General features: G+C 42.8%; 1 protein-coding gene and 1 long non-coding RNA gene across 5 annotated transcripts in view; one reads left to right on the top strand and one right to left on the bottom strand.

Annotated features, from left to right (window-relative positions):
* Positions 1 to 8,933, bottom strand: part of LOC308505266 — a 24,687-nt gene extending 15,754 nt beyond the window's left edge. The window contains exons 1-2 of the long non-coding RNA XR_013994497.1: positions 8,840 to 8,933; positions 3,009 to 3,153 (exon numbers count right to left, since the gene is read on the bottom strand). This is a non-coding gene — a long non-coding RNA (uncharacterized lncRNA). The remainder of the gene's footprint in view (positions 1 to 3,008; positions 3,154 to 8,839) is intronic.
* Positions 5,769 to 20,295, top strand: ALDOB (aldolase, fructose-bisphosphate B). 4 transcript variants are annotated; one of them, XM_081067183.1, is made up of 9 exons: positions 5,769 to 5,859; positions 11,371 to 11,492; positions 12,299 to 12,510; positions 13,529 to 13,583; positions 14,489 to 14,649; positions 15,546 to 15,629; positions 16,493 to 16,667; positions 17,069 to 17,268; positions 18,296 to 20,295. In XM_081067183.1, exons 2-9 carry the CDS (start codon positions 11,381 to 11,383, stop codon positions 18,389 to 18,391), a joined length of 1,095 nt encoding a protein of 364 aa, XP_080923309.1. In that variant the 5' UTR covers positions 5,769 to 5,859; positions 11,371 to 11,380; the 3' UTR covers positions 18,392 to 20,295. The 4 variants fall into 4 exon arrangements, with proteins under 4 accessions (XP_080923309.1, XP_080923307.1, XP_080923308.1 ...); XM_081067181.1 differs by lacking the exon at positions 5,769 to 5,859 and adding an exon at positions 6,467 to 6,826; XM_081067182.1 differs by lacking the exon at positions 5,769 to 5,859 and adding an exon at positions 6,905 to 6,989.

Here is a 20,295-nt window from a genome sequence, read left to right as displayed (position 1 = left end):
AAACCCTGGGAATTTCCCCAAAATTGAGCTTTCTGGAAATTACAGACTACAGGTTTGAGCCAATCTTACCTGGATCTAAAAAGGCAAGGAGAACTGAGCTGAGATCAGAGTTATTTATTCCTATTTGTGATCTTGTCTCCTCTTCCTTACTAGACACTAAAGGGACCTTCACTTGTGCAGAACCATAGTAAGTGGCTAACCTCATAGGTCCAGGATGGATGAGGGAGAAGGGATGAGGGAAAAGTTCCCATAGACAGTGTCTTTGGGGTTGGGGAAGAGTAGAGGGCTGGAAAAATGGCTGGCAAATTTATCTGCACACACGTGAGCAAGAGCTCTAGCAAGAGGTAACTGTATTCTCTGAAAGTGATATTCTGGAATATAATTATTTTGAGTAAGTCACTGTCTTTTTGCTCCCCACTTTGTAAAGTAACAGTTTTACATTCCCCCTGGGATCAAAAGTCTCTGCTGTCACTTGGCAAATGGCCCAAAGTAGAGCCACCAAAATGAGTGACAGAAGAGGGCAGGTCTGGGGCAGGAAACATTAAAAGGGGACGAATGCTGCCCTCTTCCCCGCTCCAAGGAAGGCAGAGCATCTTCTGCTTGAGCATGCTCCTTCTGCAGAGGTGGCTTCCTCTGCTGGCTGCCAGTGATTGGATGAGGACCTCCCGGGCTTCCCTGCAGCAGAGAGAACTTATTCCAGCCTCTTATTTGCACCTCCATCTGGCAGCCCACTGGGACCCAGCAGGCGTAGGAGTCAGCTGTGCCACAGAGGACAGGTGTGTGGTGGCACAGGCCAGCCGTACATCTTGAATGACTGGCACAGGGGTGCTAATGAAATCAGCCTGTCTGTCCACCTGGCAGGCTGGTCCGTCCTGCTACTGAGTCTGTTCTGACTCTGGAAGTGTGGGTGTATGGCCTTATATCTTTATTCATCTCTCCTCTTTCATTCCTCTTTACATTTTCCACAAATAATATTCCCATTTTTTTTCACTCTCCTTCTACCTCTCTCCCTCTCTTTCAGTGGATAAGTCATACTCTCCTGTGGTTCACATAACAGGGAAAAAAAAGTCTTTCCTCATCCACAACTCCCCAGTACCCTGTAAGGGGAAGGGTACCTCTTCTTGGGTATGGACATGCAACTTTTGAGACAGACTCAGCGTCCAGCTTAGTTTTTCTGCTCATTCAACGGAGAAAGTTTGGTGAGTGGGAGTGAGATGGGAGTATTCAGAATGGAAGACAGAGTCAATGTGGTTAGGTGCTGTGGGAGCAAAAATTTTGGAACCCTCCTCTTTGGCGACAAAATTTGGAGAATGTGGTAAGGAGAAAGGAATGACGTTGATGACAATGATGATGATGATGGTGGTGGTGATGAGACCAATACCTGTTATTTACTCAGTACTTAAATTTTGCCAGGCACTATGCTTTTTTTGTTCATGCAATCGGATCCTCCAATAAGTAGGTCAAGTTTTAGAAAAATTGCTGAGGAAGCTGAGACTCAAAAAGATTAGAGAAGTTGCCCAAAGTAACACAGGTAGGAAACTCGGAGCTGGAATTTGGAGCAATTCTATCTGGGTTCCAAGTCCACGTTCCTAATGATTGAAGTATATTGACTCACCAAGAAAATTTATAGCTGGACCTTCAGAAGGGCAGAAAGTTGGTTTATAAGTGACTGGATTAATTCACTTGGGAGGCCAAGTGATCTTGCTCTTCATTTTTTGGGGGGCGGGAGGGTAGGGTAATGCTGAGGTGGTCACTAAGCAACTGACTGGCCTGCCATCTGCATATGCTGGCTAGCTGCCTGCCCCTCAGTGTCTGGGCCTTTTTTCCAGCCTTCCAGGAAAATGTAATTCTAGATCTGCTCAGCCTGGCACTTCTCATTCATAAAGAGTATGAGATGAGGTGAAGCAAACCCAAAGAATAATAGGGGAATAAGAGGTGTGTGTGTGGGGGGGTGTTAGAACCACCTAGTTTTCTTCATATGTTATGGTGTTTTAAAGATCTCTGCTCAATAAATATTCCATTTTAACAATATTTCCCCAAAGAAAACATTTTATGATCAAATCTAAGTTTCTTACATTCTTGTTTAAAACCATGTCCTTTGTTCTACAAATGCTGTAAATGTCAAAAACATGTAATTTGAGGGTGGGGGAGACCATAAAATACCACAGCTAGAAAGGACCACCTCCTTCACTGTATAAGATAGTAAGTTCAAGGTCCCAGGATTACTTTAGAGTAACAAACAGATCTGTATTTCAGATCTTGCCCTACTGCTTACTAATGGTGTGACTTTGACCCAGAGAGGGATCAACGCCCTCCTCTGAAAAATAACACCTACTCTGTTAACCAGAATGGGGATTCAGTGAAATAGCCTATGTGACGTGCCCAGGAAAGGCCCTGAAAGGAGTAAGGGCTCAACAGATGGTAATACCCTCCATTGGGCAATGTCATCCAGCTCCTCGGGGTAGAGCTACGGCCAGAACCTTGTTTTCTGATTCTCAAATGTGTGTGTGTGTGTGTGTGTGTGTGTGTGTATATACCACAGGATCAGTCTGCTTCTCTGAAGTAACTTGGCAACTTTGTAATTATGTAAGGCTTTATAGTTTTCATAGCACTTATTTAGATGATATTATTCAGTCAGAGCAACAACATGGTAAAGTTAGACAGAAGCGGTATTACTAGGTCCACTTTACACATCAGGGAAGGGAAGCTGAGAGAGGTGATTTCCTTCAGTTGTACAGCTACTCGGGGGCAGGACTTGACCACCACCCAGACCTCTGGCCTCCTCACCTGTGGCTCTTGCCACTAGAACACAATGCCTTCCCACCTAAAGGCCAAACAGCCTCACCAGAGAGGTAAGGCAGAGTGAAAGAAATACGCTGCGGGTCATCAGTGACATGAATAACCAACCATTCTATCAACCATGATTAGATAGTGAGGGGGAAATTGGACTTTGAGATGATTGAGCAAGCAGCAAAGAGAAAATACTGACAAGGCAGTAAACAACTCACCACGAAGGAAGGAATGTGGGAAAATGGAGATAGGCTGTTGCTGCCGGCCACACTGTTAACCCTTTCCTGTCAGGAGTGCTGGTCACTCACCAATTCTGAAATTCTGTAGCCCATTCTGTCCAATTCACTCTGCCTCTGCAGCATCCTAAATGCACAGACACAGGAAAACCTCAAGTTCTTTATCACATTTCAAGCTTCAGTTTTATTCTTTATTCTCAAGATTGTGGTATCGCTAAACCCTAGAATTTGGATTCTCTTACATTTACTTGAATGGAGACTTGAATATACACAGGTGCTCTAGTCTTCATAGAATACACAGAATTCAGATTTCTGAGTGATAAAGTGTGTCCGGGGAAAAAAAATCACCCTGAGGCAATGGAAGGTACCCAAATAACCTCTGACCCTGGGCTTCATACTGGTTTCTGGTGCTTTAAAGACTATTTACACCCTCAGATTATGGGATTATTGAAAACCTACCACATCTCTCGTGTCACAAACTGACATTTAATACTCTAACTCTGAATATACTAAACAACATTGGACTGTACACTTTAAACAGGAGAAGTATATGGTATGTGAATGCTGTCTCAATAAACTGTTACATTAATAAAAAGGCCATAAAAGAATTGAAAGCCTGGTCTCAAAGAGATATGTGTACACTCTTGTTTAAAGCAGTATTATTCACAATACCCAAAAGGTGGAAACAACCCATGTTCATAAACCATTGCATGGATAAACAAAATGCCTATATACATACAATGGAACATTATTCAGCCTTTAAAAGGGAGGAAATTCTGACTCATGTTACAGCGTGGATGAACTTTGAGGACATTATGCTAAGTGAAATAAACCAGACACAAAATGACTAATACTGTATGATTCCACGTATACCAGGTACCTACAGTAGTCAGATTCACAGAGATAGAAAGCAGAATGGTGCTTTCCAAGGGGGAAGGGAAAATGAGGGGCTGTTTAATGAATACAGAGTCTCAATTTTGCAAGATAAAAGGAGTTCTGGAGATTGGTTGCACAACGATGTGAATATACTTACCACTATTGACTGGACACTTAAAAATGTTTAAGACGGTAAATGTTATATTACGTGCATTTTACCACAATTTTTTAAAAGGAGAGGAGGGACCATGCATTCTTGTGCACCATTTCAGGGGAGCTGCAGCCCCGATTCTTGTGAAATTCCAAGTGGACAATGACCGAGCTTTCACAACCTAGTACAGTTTTTGAAGAAATTAATGGCCATATTATACCTCTTAATCATTTCAAAGTTCTCAGGGGTGAGAGTTATAAGACAGTTACTCCAGACTTTTCTGAGATTGATACGAATGCATTCATATATTTATTGATTGATTTATTCAACAAAGATTGATTGGGTGCCTACTGTGCTCTAGGTGTGGTACTGGGTCCTAGGGAGACAGTGGGGAGGCTTCACTACCCCCACCTGCCTAGGTCTTACAATCTGATTGGCTGAGTCTACTAGTATGAAGCATGACTTGGCCTTGTAAAAATCCAGAATATCTAGACTTTTCTTTCATGTTACTTGAGAGTCTTCCATGAACACTGCAGTAACAACTAACACCACAACCAATTGGTATTCTTATATACTCTCTCTTGTTTGGTTTGATTTGCTTTGATCCTGACCTCAACCCTCTCCTCCCTCTCCTTACATTATAAGCCTATTGTGGAGAACAGGTCAGTCTTATTTATCTTGTATTTTCTACAAAGTGTATCCTCTACAAAATGTCTCCGTAGCGAACAAAATGCCTTACACAAAGAGCCTCATTAAAAATTTCCTGCACTATGGTGAAATAACACTAGCCCTACCTGTGTGACCCAAATAATGACTGCTGGTTTTAGGGTCCTGAAACCAACCCAGCTACCAAAGCAGGCTGCAGTTCAATAAGGAAATATCCAAACCACAGAGTAAAAAAGATATTTTTAAATTCCATATTGACCTAACCATGGTTTTTCCTTGCATTGTATACATGCGGACCCTTTTACATGAAAGTTCTTTCTACATAATAATATCAATCCAGTGAGCGTAACTCTATGATATATGAGATTTACTTGCATGTTACAAGTTTGTTTGTAGACTCAGACCTCATACTATGCATGGACATATTTAACCCATGGCCTGTCAGTTGACTTATGTATGTATCATATTCAAATCGGAAATATCTAGAGTGAGGCAAAGAGAGGAGAATAAACAAGGCAGTTATTGAAGGTAGTGATAGTAATGATTATGAATGATCACCTTATTATTGCCTATTAGAAGAGTCTGCAATCGGAGGCCTCTAAATCAGAATTATGAATTTAGATCCAGCTATTTAATGAAAACTTACTGTATGCTAAGTCCCTAATCATGTTATTTCATTCATGCTTCATAATCAGTTTCTGATGGAGCCCACTTACTAACCCATTTTACAGAAGATGAAACTGAGGACAAAAGAAGATGGAGGATCCCACACTATCTCATAGCCTCTAAGTCCCATGGTCTTTCCATATACCACGATATCTCAATTTTGAACATTTTATGGAGTTAAGAATTAAAAAAAAAAACTTGCAATCAATCTGCATTGCTCAGGAGTTGCTGTTTTTCTGAGGTCCAGTAAGCCTTAGCCTTGCTCTCTTGAACTTTGAGTTTCAGTTGCACATCAAACCCTGGAAGTGGGCAAATGCTGATGTCATCAGAGCAGCAGCAGGTGGCACCACTCTGGAGAGGGCATGTTCACGTCCCTCTGACGTGCCTGGCCAGTCTGCTGTTCACGTGAAACGATGCCCAGCAGGGCCAGGGCCACCCAGGTCTGCAAACGCAAGTCCTTCTTCTCTGATTAATGTAGGTTTAATGTCCAAGGTGATAAAGTGCTGGGAGGCAGTGAGGGAAAGAGCTAATCTACACATTCTTTGGTGACCAAGATGTAAATAGCTCTGTTTTAGACCACTGACTTACAGTGAGACAGAATCTCTGTGTACCTGTCCTGTGATTCCAAGCAAATTACTTGCCTTCTCTGAACTAGAATTTCCTGATCCAGAAAATAGGGTAATAATCCTTTCCTCAGGGAGGGGCTGAGATTGGAAATATGTATAAAAAGAACCAGATGCATCTTAGAACCTCAAAAAAATTGCTGTTATTATTGCTATTGTTGTCATTATTACAACAAGAATAATTGGTATCAGTAGCATAAGTAAAATTAGTTCTACCATGCAGCAGTAAAATTATTTCTACCATGGGGATCTTTGAATGCCTACTGCATGCAGGCACTTTACAAACTTATTTAATGTTCTTGTGAAGTTGAGATTCACCTTTACAGAGGAGGAAATTAAGGCTCAGAGAAATTTTTAAAAACACAAATAAAACCTTGGCAGAGGTCATGTGTTTTATAAGTGCTGGAGCTAAGCTAACAGTTTTCCCAATTTCCCTTGGTGGACTCTAGAGCTCAGTCATTCATTAGCTGTGTGATTTAGGGGAATCCCCTAATCCTCTGTGCCTCAGTTTCTGAATCTGTAAAATGAAGAGCCTGGGTTAAGAACTACTTGGTCTCCAGAAAGCTCTTGTAGCTTTAACATTCTATGAATATAGTGAGTGTGCGAGCATGATTAGAAGGATTGGCTGTTTATGAGCCAATCAGAGGTATCGGATAAACACCTCCCTATCAGGCCAAGGTGGGAAGGGGAAGGCAAAAGTTTAAAAAAAACTTTGGTGAGAAGTCTATAAAAGCTGTGTGTTTCCAAAGATTCGTCCTATTTGGCAGCGGCTGCCTCATCCACAGCTTCAGATCTCTAAGAATCTCCTCTCCCAAACTGTAAGTAAAAGAACATGGGTTGTCTACTTGGCCTGCACCAGGAGGAAAGGAGTTAATGATAGCTTATAGAGAGGAAAGTTCATTTGCTTTTGTTTTCAGGAAAAACTTGATGGTGGCTGAAAATGTGAAGATCTGCTGAAATGATTGTGTTTTCTCCCTAAGGGTAAATGCTCACTCACACCCTTCCTGGCTTCTTGAGTGGTGGGCAAAAAGCTCAAGATTGATGCCAAGTTACTGGTGTTACCTGTATGAGGGTTCTTTTGAATCTTGGCCTAGGGAAAAAAAACTTGAATACTCCTGTTTGGTTTGGTTCTACTTAGTTTTTGAGATTCTTGCTAATTTCTACTCTCTCCGTAACAACTGCTTATTCTGATTTATTTACATATCTATCACCTTATGTCATTTTCTTCATTCTCTTCCCACACCTACTGGTACTAGCACTGACAATTTTTTGTCCTGTAAATGAACTCTTGGTTTGCTTGGCCCTTTGCCTTCACCCACTGCTCAAATGAGAAAATGATACAGGCTTGGAAATGTCACAGAGCATAGTTGTCATTTGATTATAAATTCTAAAACCTTCCACTTGTTTTATACTTCCTATCACATTTCCTGCTGGCCCCAAACACTTTGAAGACCCTCCAGCTGAAGATGTTTGGAATCAAAAGAGGCTGATGCATGTTGGTGCATTTGTTATACTCTCTGAAAAACAGGCATATGGTGAAGATAGGCTGTCTTTTAAAATACCCTTGATTTTAAATAGTTAGGTAGGGCTCCACTAGCTGGCTGGGGTGCAGCAGGGGCTCACACTCTGCTGCCGTCATCACTTCAGCCACGGCATATCTGCAGAAGACCTGGGCCCAGGCTAGACCTGAGGGGCCGGGACAGGGAATGCAGTCTACTGGCTGTAAACCTAGGAGTTCCTTTGTCTTACTTGCCAGTTTAGAGGAAAGGGCAACAGGTGAGTGAGTGCTTTTTCTGGGCTGCTGCACGGGCATTCCGAGGCACCAGGCATCAGGCTGTCCGAGAGCATCTCACTGCACTTGTCACTGTGGCACTGGGGTGGGTAATGAAGCTGTAAGCATCTTCCTTCCCATGCATATAAGTGCTGCACGCTAAGTGCTTGGCGATCATAGGTTTTCAGTGAATAAGCCCCTCACGTCTGTCTTGAAAAATTAATCTGCCTTGTCCGTGGAGAAGCAAATGGACTCCCTACTGCCTATATTTCTCCAGGAGTGGAATATTCATTATTATTATTTCACAGAACCTCTTCTAGGAAGGCAGAAAGAACCACACTGGAGGGTTCCATCTGTTATTTTGCTGAAGAAGGGTTAGATATAGGATTCCAAGTCATAAGCCAATCGGATGTGCCTTACAATCCTAGACTACCACAACGTAGAAGGGGCATCAAACATATTCTTTCTGAGCCTCTCTGTCCTCGTTGCTAAAATTGGCAGGGTTGATGCAGACCTCTGAGGTCACTTGTAGCTCTGTTTTTCTGTGGTTATCTTCTGTTCATTTAGGTTCATTCTCACAACCTTCTCCCAGATTTGTAGATAACTTGTTCATACATTATGTATAATAAATGACGTAATATATAAAACTGTTTATTAAGAAATCAAACACTATAAAAAATTCAAGTCTAGTGTGAGAGCCACTCCATCCCAGCTCATTCCCCAGAGGTAACCCCAGGGTGGTTATTCTCTGCTTATGTAGACATACAAACAGTATATGTGTATACCACTCTTCTAATTAAAAAAAAAAGAATATTATATATATCGCATACTACTCTGAAACATGCGTTTTTCACTTAATAATACAGTGTGAATAACTTCCAATCACACTTTAAGAAACAGTCACTTGAAACCTCAGTGAGCAGAGGCTTAGGGGCATAGAAATCATTGTCTCTCATTACCCACGCCTGGCTGGCCTCCGGTCTACCAGTGGTGAACGCTGGTCCCTGACTCTGTTTTATGATTAACAGATGGGTAGCATTTGTGCTGATGTGGTACAGACCTTTAATCCCTCTGTAGAAGTTTAACTTCCCATCAACAGCATTGGTTTGGATTTGACCCTTTCCGTATTTGTTTTTCTGGTTGAGTCAGCACACTGTGTGAAGAAAATAGCTTGGTAGTAAATAGAAACATGAAAGTCCCTTAGGCAATTGTTTTTAAAAAAAATTTGAAAGAGAAATAATAATAGCTTACATTTTCATGATGCTTTGTAAAGCTTTTCCTATTTATCATGCAATTCAACAAATATATTTTGAGCAACTACAATGAGTAGAGTGCTCACAGGTCACCTTTGATTCATTTGGTAATGAGACAACCAGAGCAGATATTATGGCCATTTAATCCATAACAAACTAAGACTCAGAAATTATTGACTTGCCCACGGTCCCAGCCAGGGGGAAGCAAAGCTGGTTCTTGAACATGGGTCTGTTTGATCTACTAGCAGCAAAGCTCTGTGTGAATGTGTCAGATGTTTATGAATTGTAATGTCAGTGGTTTGGGAATACTGATCCACAGCCCAAGGGTTTGGGGCACTCTGGGGTATCATCACCAAGTTCTGGGGGTGTCATCAAGGACATTATAGTCAGCCAAGGCCCATTCCTTTCACCCAGATCACTCTTTCCTTGAAAGAGAGTACTGCCCCTTATCCCAACTTTGTACCTTATTAGCTATTTGTCTGTGGGCTAATAATTAAACTCTTGTATATTCTTTCCTTATCATTTTTACATGAGGGGGGAGATCCCAACTGCCTTTTGGGATTATTGTGAGGAATAAGTTATGTAGTGCATGTGAAGCAATTAACAGAGTGCTTGGCCGTAAGAGATAATTTGCTATTATTATTGGGCTATTTTTCCCTTTATTTATTTATTTTCATTAAGAAAACATCTTTATTTTTTGGTAGTTGTCCACTCCTCTGTGCAAATACCTAAACTGAGGAAGAAAATTTGCACTTTGACCTGCATGTCACCCAGCTCAGGCTGGCTTTTATCTGCATGAAGATCTGGAGGCCAGGTCCAAAGCTAAAAATCCCTGACTACAATATTGGGACTAATATATACACAGGGACAATGCCATCATCAGGTGGCTGGGATATGAGGAGCCTTGGAAGATAGATCATCTTCTCTAGAGACTGTCACCCACAAGCCTGTCCTGGTACCCCAAGGACAGCACTGTGGTTTCATTATTTTCAGTTAAGACAAGAATCCCTGCTGAAGACAGGGTGGCAACAATGAGAATAGTATCAGTTATTATACCTTCCCATGAATCAGTTCAATAGCCATCGACTTCTTATATTAAGCGGCGGGGTACTGAGAGCCTGTCTGAAAGGGATGCAGAAAATATGAACAAAATCAATTTGCCAAGAGAGACAGGATTGGGTAGGGAGCTCTGCTTCATCCTGGCTGGGACCTTGGGCAAGTCAGTAAACTTCTCTGAGTCTTAGCTCATTAATAATGAGAATACCCAGGCTGGTTGCCTCATTGGTGGGTGGATCAAATGAGAACAGAGGGGCCCCTGGCCTTCCAGGAAATAGAACGCAGGCACAGGCATGTACCCTGTGTATGAGTGCATGAGGGAGAGGAGGCCAGATGATTGGATAGGAAACTACTTAAAATAATCTTCACTGTGATTTGTTCTCTTTGATAGCTCAACCTATGAAACATTACTCTTTCTAGTATACAAGAGCCCTATGAGCTTGCATTGTCAAGATTAGCCCAATGTGGCAGCTGAATAGCGGCAATGATTGCTCTCAGAGGCCCACTACTGAGGAGGTTGTTCGGGCAGGAGGTTTTGGAGACAGTCTCTCCTCGCTAAAGCAGTGAAGCTGAGAATTACTGAAGCAGGCATCCCCATATGACCTCAGCATCCTCGGAGCCTGTAGGAACCTCCAGGCCAGAGGAACTTAGGAAACATTTGCCCCGTCTGCCTCAAATGGTCTCATAGGTAGTTGAATATGAGAAAAAAGGAGACTAGGTCCCAAAGCTGAAGGGAGGTTAACTTCAACAACAAGTGGTGGTTTCTCCTCTCAAGCATATTGCCTGGAGAATAGTCTGGTGGGCTATAGACTAGCGGAACAAAGTGGAGAATGACCACAGAGGCCAAAAGCCTCACTGTCGTGGCCTCAAACCATCCATGGCACCCAATGATACCAGGAATCCACAGAATAGACAGGTAGTCAATTACTGTGATGGCCTCCATTTGTCAGATTCCAGCGGGTGGCGAACGAGCTGACTCGGTCTTAGGATCAGTGATCCCAAAGGTCTCCTAGAAGGCATTCTATTTAGGATCACCACGAACATTTGCAACCCACCTTCATCCTTCATGTCTAATTGCAACTATACTTAGGTTAAGTGTGTGTATGTGGTGGGATGAGGGGATGATGGGGGAACAGACCTCATTTGTTTACTCATTTGTGGCAATGGGCCAGAAATGTCAGAAGGGCCTACAGGGCTGGTCTGCATATCCCGGCTGCCTTGGTTATAAGTCCATCTGAGCCACCCACAGTTCTGTTGAGGACTCCCCTGCACTCTCTTCCAGACCTGTCACCATGGCCCACCGATTTCCAGCCCTCACCCCAGAACAGAAGAAGGAGCTCTCAGAAATTGCCCAGCGCATTGTCGCCAATGGGAAGGGTATCCTGGCTGCCGACGAGTCTGTAGGTGAGTGAGTGCAAGAAACATCATACAACAAGCATACTCTTGTTTCCACACTTCGCAAAAGCAACTCAATCATATTCTCTCGCCTCTCAGAGGAGTGAAGGCTTATGCACAAAGGGGTGCGAGCAGGAGACTCAGTGAGCACCGACCTTTTGAGTCTTGTCATTCCAGCAGGCAGACTTCTGAAAACCAAGGACAGAGGCTCCTGCCTCCCATTTTAAGGGCCCTTGCCAGAGGTCATTTGAATCCCGGCTATGACAAGTTGAGGAACTCAGTAACCAGAACGAAGTCAGAATTACAGCCCTCTACTGCTAATGAGAAGTCAGCCAAGGAAGGGCAGAGCGGGAAAGGAAGTGTCCACCTCTGGCCCAGGGAAGAAGGGCCTGTGGTTGGGAGAAGCCCAAGATGGTACAAGGGAGAGCTGTGGCAGGCCTGCATGCCACCATAAAAAGATAGAAGCCACAGAAGTCAACAGCCTGTCCATCCCTCCTTCTACTGTGCATATCCAGTCAGATTAAGGGTTGGACCAGGGGACGGCTGGAGAGGCTGTAGGGCCTTACCTACCCACCTGGACCCAATGGTGGCTTCCACTCTACTTGGACATACCCAGCCCAAACACTTCCTAACCAGCATCCTGACAGTAACCACGGTCTTTCCCTGGGGAGACAGAAAAAGAGGCAGGCGTTCTGAACATCTGAATAAAAATGAGAGTCTTGCTGTCCATCCTGGTGAGGGTCACTGAGACGGTGGAGGAGGGCAGCAGGAAAGCCTGGCTTGCCCCTTACACTGCCTTCACCCACCCGCCATAGGCACCATGGGAAACCGCCTGCAGAGGATCAAGGTGGAGAACACGGAAGAGAACCGCCGGCAGTTCCGAGAGCTCCTGTTCACTGTGGATGACTCCATCAACCAGAGCATCGGGGGTGTGATCCTGTTCCATGAGACCCTCTACCAGAAGGACAGCCAGGGAAAGCTGTTCAGAAACATCCTTAAGGAAAGGGGGATCGTGGTGGGGATCAAGGTGGGTACTTCCACTCCCTTCTCGCCGCTGCTTTCCTCCTGTCAAGGTCCCAGGACAGGGGCTGGAGTGGGGCCCACACTCCTGACTATTCTAATCGTCTAATTGCTGTTCTCACTCCTTTCCATCACATCTTCCTCCTGAGAACAGATCCAATGACCTCTTCTTTCAACCATTTTTACAAGGTGCTAAATCTCTTAGTCTCTCAATTTCCTCATTTCTAAAATGGGAATAATAGTACCTACCTCATAAGGTTCTTATAAGGATGAAATGAGTTTTTAAAACAGTCTCTGACGTGTAATTATTATTCAGCACATGATAGCTATTATTATTAAAGCACTTACTGTTCTGTTGTAACTAGGTCTTCCAAAACTGCATGAACTTCCCAAGAGTGAACTTAAGAATTTGATGAGTGCTTACAACTCCAGGCATTCATTTAATCCTTCTCACAACCTCTGGAGGTAGACTTAATTATGATCCTTATTTTGGAGATGAGATGAGACAATGGAATTCCAAGGGGGTAAAATAACTTGCCCACAGCAAGGCGAAACTGGAGCCAGTTCCAGCCCAAACTGTATACCTCTTGGGCTCATGCACTTAGCCTCTGCTCTGCGGAGAGTAGAGGCTGCATCTTTATTCTCCCGTAATAACACAGTGCCTGGTATGAACAAGTGCTCAACAAATGTCTCTTGAATAAATGAATGAATAATTTAAGAGAAGCTGCTCTTATACAGCACCTCTGCCTCTCAGGTACTCAAATTACTTCTTACTTCCCAAACCCCAGGTCTGTGTCTTTCCATCCTCTTAGGGTTGTTCTTACATTGTTTCTTCCGGGTAACTTCCCTCCTGCTGTGGAATGAATTGTGTCTCTCCCAATGATTAATACACCACCACCACCATCCTAATTCAACTGCTTAGTTTGTGAAAGACGAGAACGATTAGTTAACACCAGGGGTTCTGCTGGTGTTTTACTGGGACACCTGACACCTGCTAATTACTTATTAATTATTTATATTCACAGTTAGACCAAGGAGGTGCTCCCCTTGCAGGAACAAACAAAGAAACCACCATTCAAGGTAAGGCTATTGCTCACTGATACGAATCATGCCGATATATGCTAGAAATGAGCAAGGGAAAACAAAATACGAACATCACCGGTTACGAACATCACACTGGTTTTTGAGCCACAAACACCTGATTTTCAATCCCAGTTCCTCTATTTAATAACTGTGACCTCATGCTAATCGCTTAAATGTTCTCTGAGTCCATTTCAGGGATAAAAATATCTGCTTTGTAGAATAGTTTTGGGGATTAAATTAGACAATGTCTATAAAGTACTTACCACAGTGTCTTACACAGAGAAGATACTCTGTTCCTTGGGAATCTTATGTTTAGAGAAAAATCCAGCAGGGGTAGAGGAAAGGTCCCAGGCTTTAGGACCAGACACACACCTGGATTTAAATCCTTGTTGCAACACTTACTACTTAGATAACTTTACAAGGGACTTCACTCCCAAGTAGAAAAGTATAAACCACAGCACTGGGTTAGCTGAGCGGAATTTGAATCTCAGCTCTGTCCCTCTTTAGCTACACAAACTTGGTAAAGTCACTTAACCGCTCAGAGAGTCAATATCCACATCTGTAAAACGAGTATAATCTTAACTATCATGGTGGTTATGATAACTCAATGGGAAAAGGTGTGCACAATGCCTAGAATCATGCCTGGAACATAGTAACCACTAAACAAATATGAGTTCCCTCTGTTCTTATGGAGTATCCACCGCATACATCAAAGCCATCTTTATTAAATCCAGGTCTTTTGGCTCAGTATTGGGATCCATGTTTATTGGCCTTGATGTTTTCAGTTCTCAAGCTCTGCTGACATTGAAGCTAAGCCAAGGGAGAACTCATCCCTTTATCAGGGGCTCCATGGATCAGGAACAGGGGTGCAAAGACACTGTTCTCTCTCCTGTGACTTGCAGGGCTCGATGGCCTTTCTGAGCGCTGTGCTCAGTATAAGAAAGATGGTGCTGACTTTGGGAAGTGGCGTGCTGTGCTGAGGATCGACAACCAGTGTCCATCCAACCTCGCTATCCAGGCAAACGCCAACGCCCTGGCCCGCTACGCCAGCATCTGTCAGCAGGTACTCTGCCTTCCCCTAAAACACAGTGCGCAAGAGCTTTCTTTCAGAGCCTATCCTTCCAATTTTGCTATAACCACACAGGAGCATTCCTCCACTCTCAGCAGTATAGCTCGATGGCATTTTCTACTACTTTTGCTGTAGCCGAATGTGGTAGGGAAAGGTTTGGCTCCACAAGCCAGCTGAGTCCTAAAGGTGAATGCCATCAACTGCTACCCTTTTGTCAACATGCTATAATCTGAGCCTTAAAAGTGATCAGGCTTTTGAGGCCAGGGCCCTTGCCTGTCTGCGTTCCACCATGTCTAAGACACGATCCTCTTAAGATTTCCAGTTCGAGGGTGATAGCTCGAACCTAGTTCCAACCCAGATAATTTCTTGGAGGATGGTGACTTGAGGCTCAAGATTCCAACATATGTTGAAGTGGCTCTGGGATCCAAGTTCAGTCTGATTTCCTTGTTTGGGTGCTGTGTTGGGGTTACCCGAGTCATGGCACCAGGAGACTCCCAATCAGAATTGTAAACACTTCTTGAATTCCTTACTTAATGCACACAAAAGGCATCTGTCTTCAGTGATTCAAGCTTGACTTAAATCACTAAGGGTGATGGCTAGGTTCTGAGGAAGCTAAAGTTTCTAGAATAAGATATGGTAGAATTAGCTTTTTTTTAACCCCATTCCCAGGAAAACTTTTGTGTTTTGTTTTTAACCTTAATGTTCTTTTTTTGGCTAAGCCATGCTCTCTAGACATCCCATTAAATTTCTTTTCATTAGCTTTAAGTCACCTATATGATATTTCTCCATAAGGGCTTCATCTTATACCAACTGCAACTGTTGAATATCCTCTTAAGGAAAGGGTCCCAGTGAGCTGAGCTTCACTCTGTCCTCTCCTTTTTCCTTTTTAGAATGGGCTGGTCCCCATTGTTGAACCAGAGGTAATACCTGATGGAGACCACGATATGGAACACTGCCAGTATGTTACTGAGAAGGTGAGTCTTAAATATAAAGATCCCAATTCTAGTTGAAAAATCTTGTTTCTAAGTAATAGCTGTTACTTAACATATATCAGCTGTTATATATGAAATATTCTTCAGTTGGAATCATTATCTAGCATTGAGAAGGTAAGGGGGTATTATCAAACTTTCTACATTTTTGGCATATGGAAAAAGCACTGGATTTGTCGTACTAAGACTAAAGTTTGAGAATCCATGTTCCCATTTGTGGGAACTTGTATAAGTTATATTATCTTTTTGCACCTCAGTTCCATGATGAGTGAACAAAGAAATTTTAAAATAAGATGAGGCCTACATGAAAACATGTAATTAGAAAGTAATTTGTTTATGTGTGACCTTCTAAATTAGTCACAGTATAGCTGTAAGAGAGTAAGAAAGTCATAATGTAATCTGACCTCAGTTTCTTCACTTGCAAAAATTAGGTGAACTGAAATGAGATCTGAAAGTACTTCTGTGTCTAAAATAAATGTTTTTATGACTATTCAGCATGTATGGGGATGGAGAATGGAGGTCAATTTGGATGTCCCCAACTAACTAAATTAAGGCAGTCTCAACTGACCAAAGGGAGTAATGGGAAGGAAGGAGAGCAGAGCCACACCAATAGTCCATTCAGTGAGCAGTTAGAGTAGGGGTGGCGGAGACAGACCAGCTTGGCTGTGCTCTATGGCTATGGTTTGCGAGATACTGCCCTATTGAGGCCTAGGGATTGGTTGGGTAGCTTTGGCCAACTGATGTATGGGAATGCCTTCATCCTGCACCCCTGCAGTGTAAAAGTGCCAAGGTCAGGTGACTCTAAGGCTGTCTCTAAGTTTCACCTGTTTGGACCTCTTGTCCTTCAGGTCCTAGCTGCTGTCTACAAGGCCCTAAATGACCATCATGTTTACCTGGAGGGCACCCTGCTGAAGCCCAACATGGTGACTGCTGGACATGCCTGCACCAAGAAGTATACTCCAGAGCAAGTGGCTATGGCCACTGTCACAGCTCTCCACCGTACTGTTCCTGCCGCTGTTCCTGGTAAGGCTTTCCTTCTCCTCTAACTCAGGGTCTTAGCCCTCATCCTTCAAAGGGGTTCCACAAGCATTTGAGTTTGTCCAGGACTCTTCTATCCAGGGAATAGACCTCTGCTATCTCACAGGCAGCCAGCACTCCATGATACCACACATCCTGAGTCTATCCAAATGCACAAAATGCACTGATTTTCTCAGCATTTCACCACCCTCCTTATTTATTAATCCCCTTCTCACTTTAGCCCAACTATCCTCAGCAAAGCAAAACTAATATCTCCAACTCACTGCCATGCAAATGAATAGAGAAAAAAACTGAGATGTTACATTTCTTTTAGGCTCATTGCTTGCTTCCTCAAGCAGGGTCCACAAACTGGGACTAGTAGAGTGGAACGGCTTCTTTCCTTCTAGGCATCTGCTTTTTGTCTGGTGGCATGAGTGAAGAGGATGCGACTCTGAACCTCAATGCTATCAACCTTTGCCCTCTACCAAAGCCCTGGAAACTAAGTTTCTCTTATGGACGGGCTCTGCAGGCCAGCGCACTGGCTGCCTGGAGTGGCAAGGCTGCAAACAAGAAGGCGACTCAGGAGGCTTTTATGAAGCGGGCCGTGGTAAGACCTTACTACCTCTTACCTACTTGATCAAGTGACATTTGGGGTCTCACACATGGCCAACGTTTGCTTTCCTCAGGCCACGGAGGTATCTCCAGGTAATATCTACTGGGTCTTTGAAAATGGGGCATTGGAGCTCCGTAGGAAGGTCAGGGCCAGTTTTGAATTATTCACACTGGGAGTATAGGTGATGACAGTAAATTGAAGGACAATTTTCACAGAGACACTTGGAAGGGAAGGTGAGAGGCCTAAGGATTGAATGGAGGACACCTTTCATTTTTGGAAAATGAAAAGAAGCTACCAAGACAAGCAGTAATAATGTGATAGGATAAACCAAGGATTCTGGGAACAAAGAGAAACAAATTTCAAGGGGTCAGTAACTACACTATAGAAAGATTCAGAATAAAGGCAGAAAAAAGTGTTTAGGAGCATATCAGTGACCCTCAGCATAGCAGTTTCAATAGAGAGAGAAGGGGAAAGGTGTCCATTCAAGAAGTTCATTCACAAAAAGACCCAGAAAGATTACCAGGAAAAATGAGGACAAAAAAAGATTTGATTCACTAGTAACCATTCCTTTTGAACATCTACTTTGAGTCAAGGGCTGGGTTGAACAAAGCAGACACAGCTACTGCCATCAGGGAGCTTAGATTTTAGCCAAAGAGGAGAGAGCTTGGCATATTTAAATGTAAAGCAGACGAAGCCAGAAGACAGATGAAAGATTAGGAGCCTGGGGACCATTGAGAAGACAAGGACTTAGAGGACAGAGGATTGAATGAGACTAAATATTACATAGAGGTGGCAGAGTTGGTCTTAGAAAGGAGGAAAGAGACAGCAAAAAAGGAAGGATGGGTTTGAAATCAGGTCTGTTGAGGTAAAGAGACAGTATTAGGTGTAATATTCAGCAAAATCACTATAAGGAGAAAAATATCCAAAGGAAGGTGTAGCTGGTTTCAGATAAGAAGCAGAGAGGGTCAAACACTGGTTATGTTTGCTCTAACTCGGTCTCCTCTCTCTCACTTGTTTTTAGGCTAACCGCCAGGCAGCCCAAGGCAAGTATGTTCACACGGGCTCTTCTAGTGCTGCTTCCACCCAGTCACTGTTCACAGCCTCCTACACCTACTAGAACCTGAGGCAGGCCAGCTGGCTCCAGCTCCGCTCGGTGTCTTGGTAAAAGGGCTGAAAGGGAACAACCTTTTCACCGACCCTGGAAATTAGACAAAATTAAATTGGAACTATTGGAAACACAGTACGTGTTAAATTCTTAGACACAAGGAAAAAAATCAGTTATTGAAACTTAAGTCTGAATATCAAGGACCTGACGAAATTTCACACAATGGTTTCCTAGCCACTCTTCCAGTGCCCCATGCCCCAGAGTACGATCTAATAAAAGAATAAGACTTTAAAACAAAATCAGCTATCCATCCAAATAACGACCACGAATGAAACATCTCAGAAGCCGAGGGCAGAGAAATGCCTCTTATGAAACATTCTTAGCAGTGGTAGGTGATAAAGGAGACAGGTGCAACCAAAGAAGAAATAAAATATCTGCCACAAACCTTCCATTGGTGTCGGGTTTTACTTCCTGCTCTTGTTTTCAAAGGGCTTGGTATATTTTATTACCTTTGTCTCTAATAGACTTGGCTGACATTATGGGCACGGTCCTCCATTTTGGTTACTCATTGGAATCATCTGGGGGGAAAAAACAACACCCAGATGCTCAGAACACACTCCAGCCCAATTAAATCAGAAACTCTTGATGCGAGATCCTGTGAACAGCAGGGTTCCTTCAAGCTCCCTTGATGATTCCAACGTGCAGCCAATTTGAGAACAACCAATCTAGAGTTCAAGTTTGAGGCTACCCAGAAGAGAAAGCTACTGATAACTTAAAGAAAGCTAAAATGTGAAAGAAATGATTTTGAGCAACACGTGGTGTGTAATGAGAGCATCAACGTGACTTTGTTTCATGGAGCATTCCTCTGCAGGTGGCAGATTTGGTGACACAGAACTACAACTTCCTCTGCACATCTAAGCACACTACTTAGTTTTGCAGTAAATAATATTCACATAATGACACTTCATTGGCTTTCAATTTTCAGAATCAACCTATAGAAAAAGCATTAAAGACAACCATAGTTACAAAAGAGAATTCACACATTGTAACTTTGGACAATATAAAAGTAATGATTTTGGTGAAAAAGAAGGAATGATTTAATTTGCAGAAGGTGGGAAATTCAAGGGTGGGGAAAAGTGGAGGAAAGCAAAGGGAGCACTCATTCACTTAGTGGAGAGTTAGGAACACTACTTAAAATGGATGAATTAAGAAATAGCACTTTAAGTCAATTGAAGTAGTAAAGGAAATGGATATAAATCATTAAAATGTTCATACCTATAATTAAAATACAAGAGAAGATAGTAAACTAAATTCTTTGCCTTGAAGAGTACAAAGATAAATAATATTAGAGTTGATAAATTAAGAACTAGAGGCATATTGTTTAGAGCAGGGGTGTTCAAACTGTGGCCCGCGGGTCAAGTGCAGCCCATGATCCATTGTTAATTGGCCCACAGCAAATTCCAAAAATATATTTAGTTTACTTAAATAAACCAGGTGAGGCAATACATACTTCACCTCGAGTGAGTGGCCCGGCTATTTGTGTATTTTACCGCATATGGCCCTTGGTGAAAAACGTTGAAAAAAGTTTGGACACCCCTGGTTTAGAGGAAGACAGACTTAGCCCAAAGGGGCTTCTTTTGATGACTAAGCCCTGGGAAATGGTCTCAGGGAAGGAGTTATTATTTATGTAATATATAAGTACATGTCATATATATATGTACACATATATATATATGAAATCACTATGTGCCATTACAATATTTGAGTATTGATTTCTATGTACCTTTATTGCTTTTCCAAAGACAACTACATCCACATAAGCGATTCAGATCTACCGTAGAGGTCACTTAGCCCAAGGCTTTCATTGTACAGATGATAAAACCAAGCTTGGAACTGATAAATTGCTGCTGACAGTC

This window comes from Rhinolophus hipposideros (genome assembly GCF_964194185.1).
Source record: "Rhinolophus hipposideros genome assembly, chromosome: 11".
NCBI classification, from domain to species: domain Eukaryota; kingdom Metazoa; phylum Chordata; class Mammalia; order Chiroptera; family Rhinolophidae; genus Rhinolophus; species Rhinolophus hipposideros.
The sequence above is the reverse complement of the archived record's forward strand: the minus strand, read 5'-3'. Positions and strand labels throughout refer to the sequence as shown.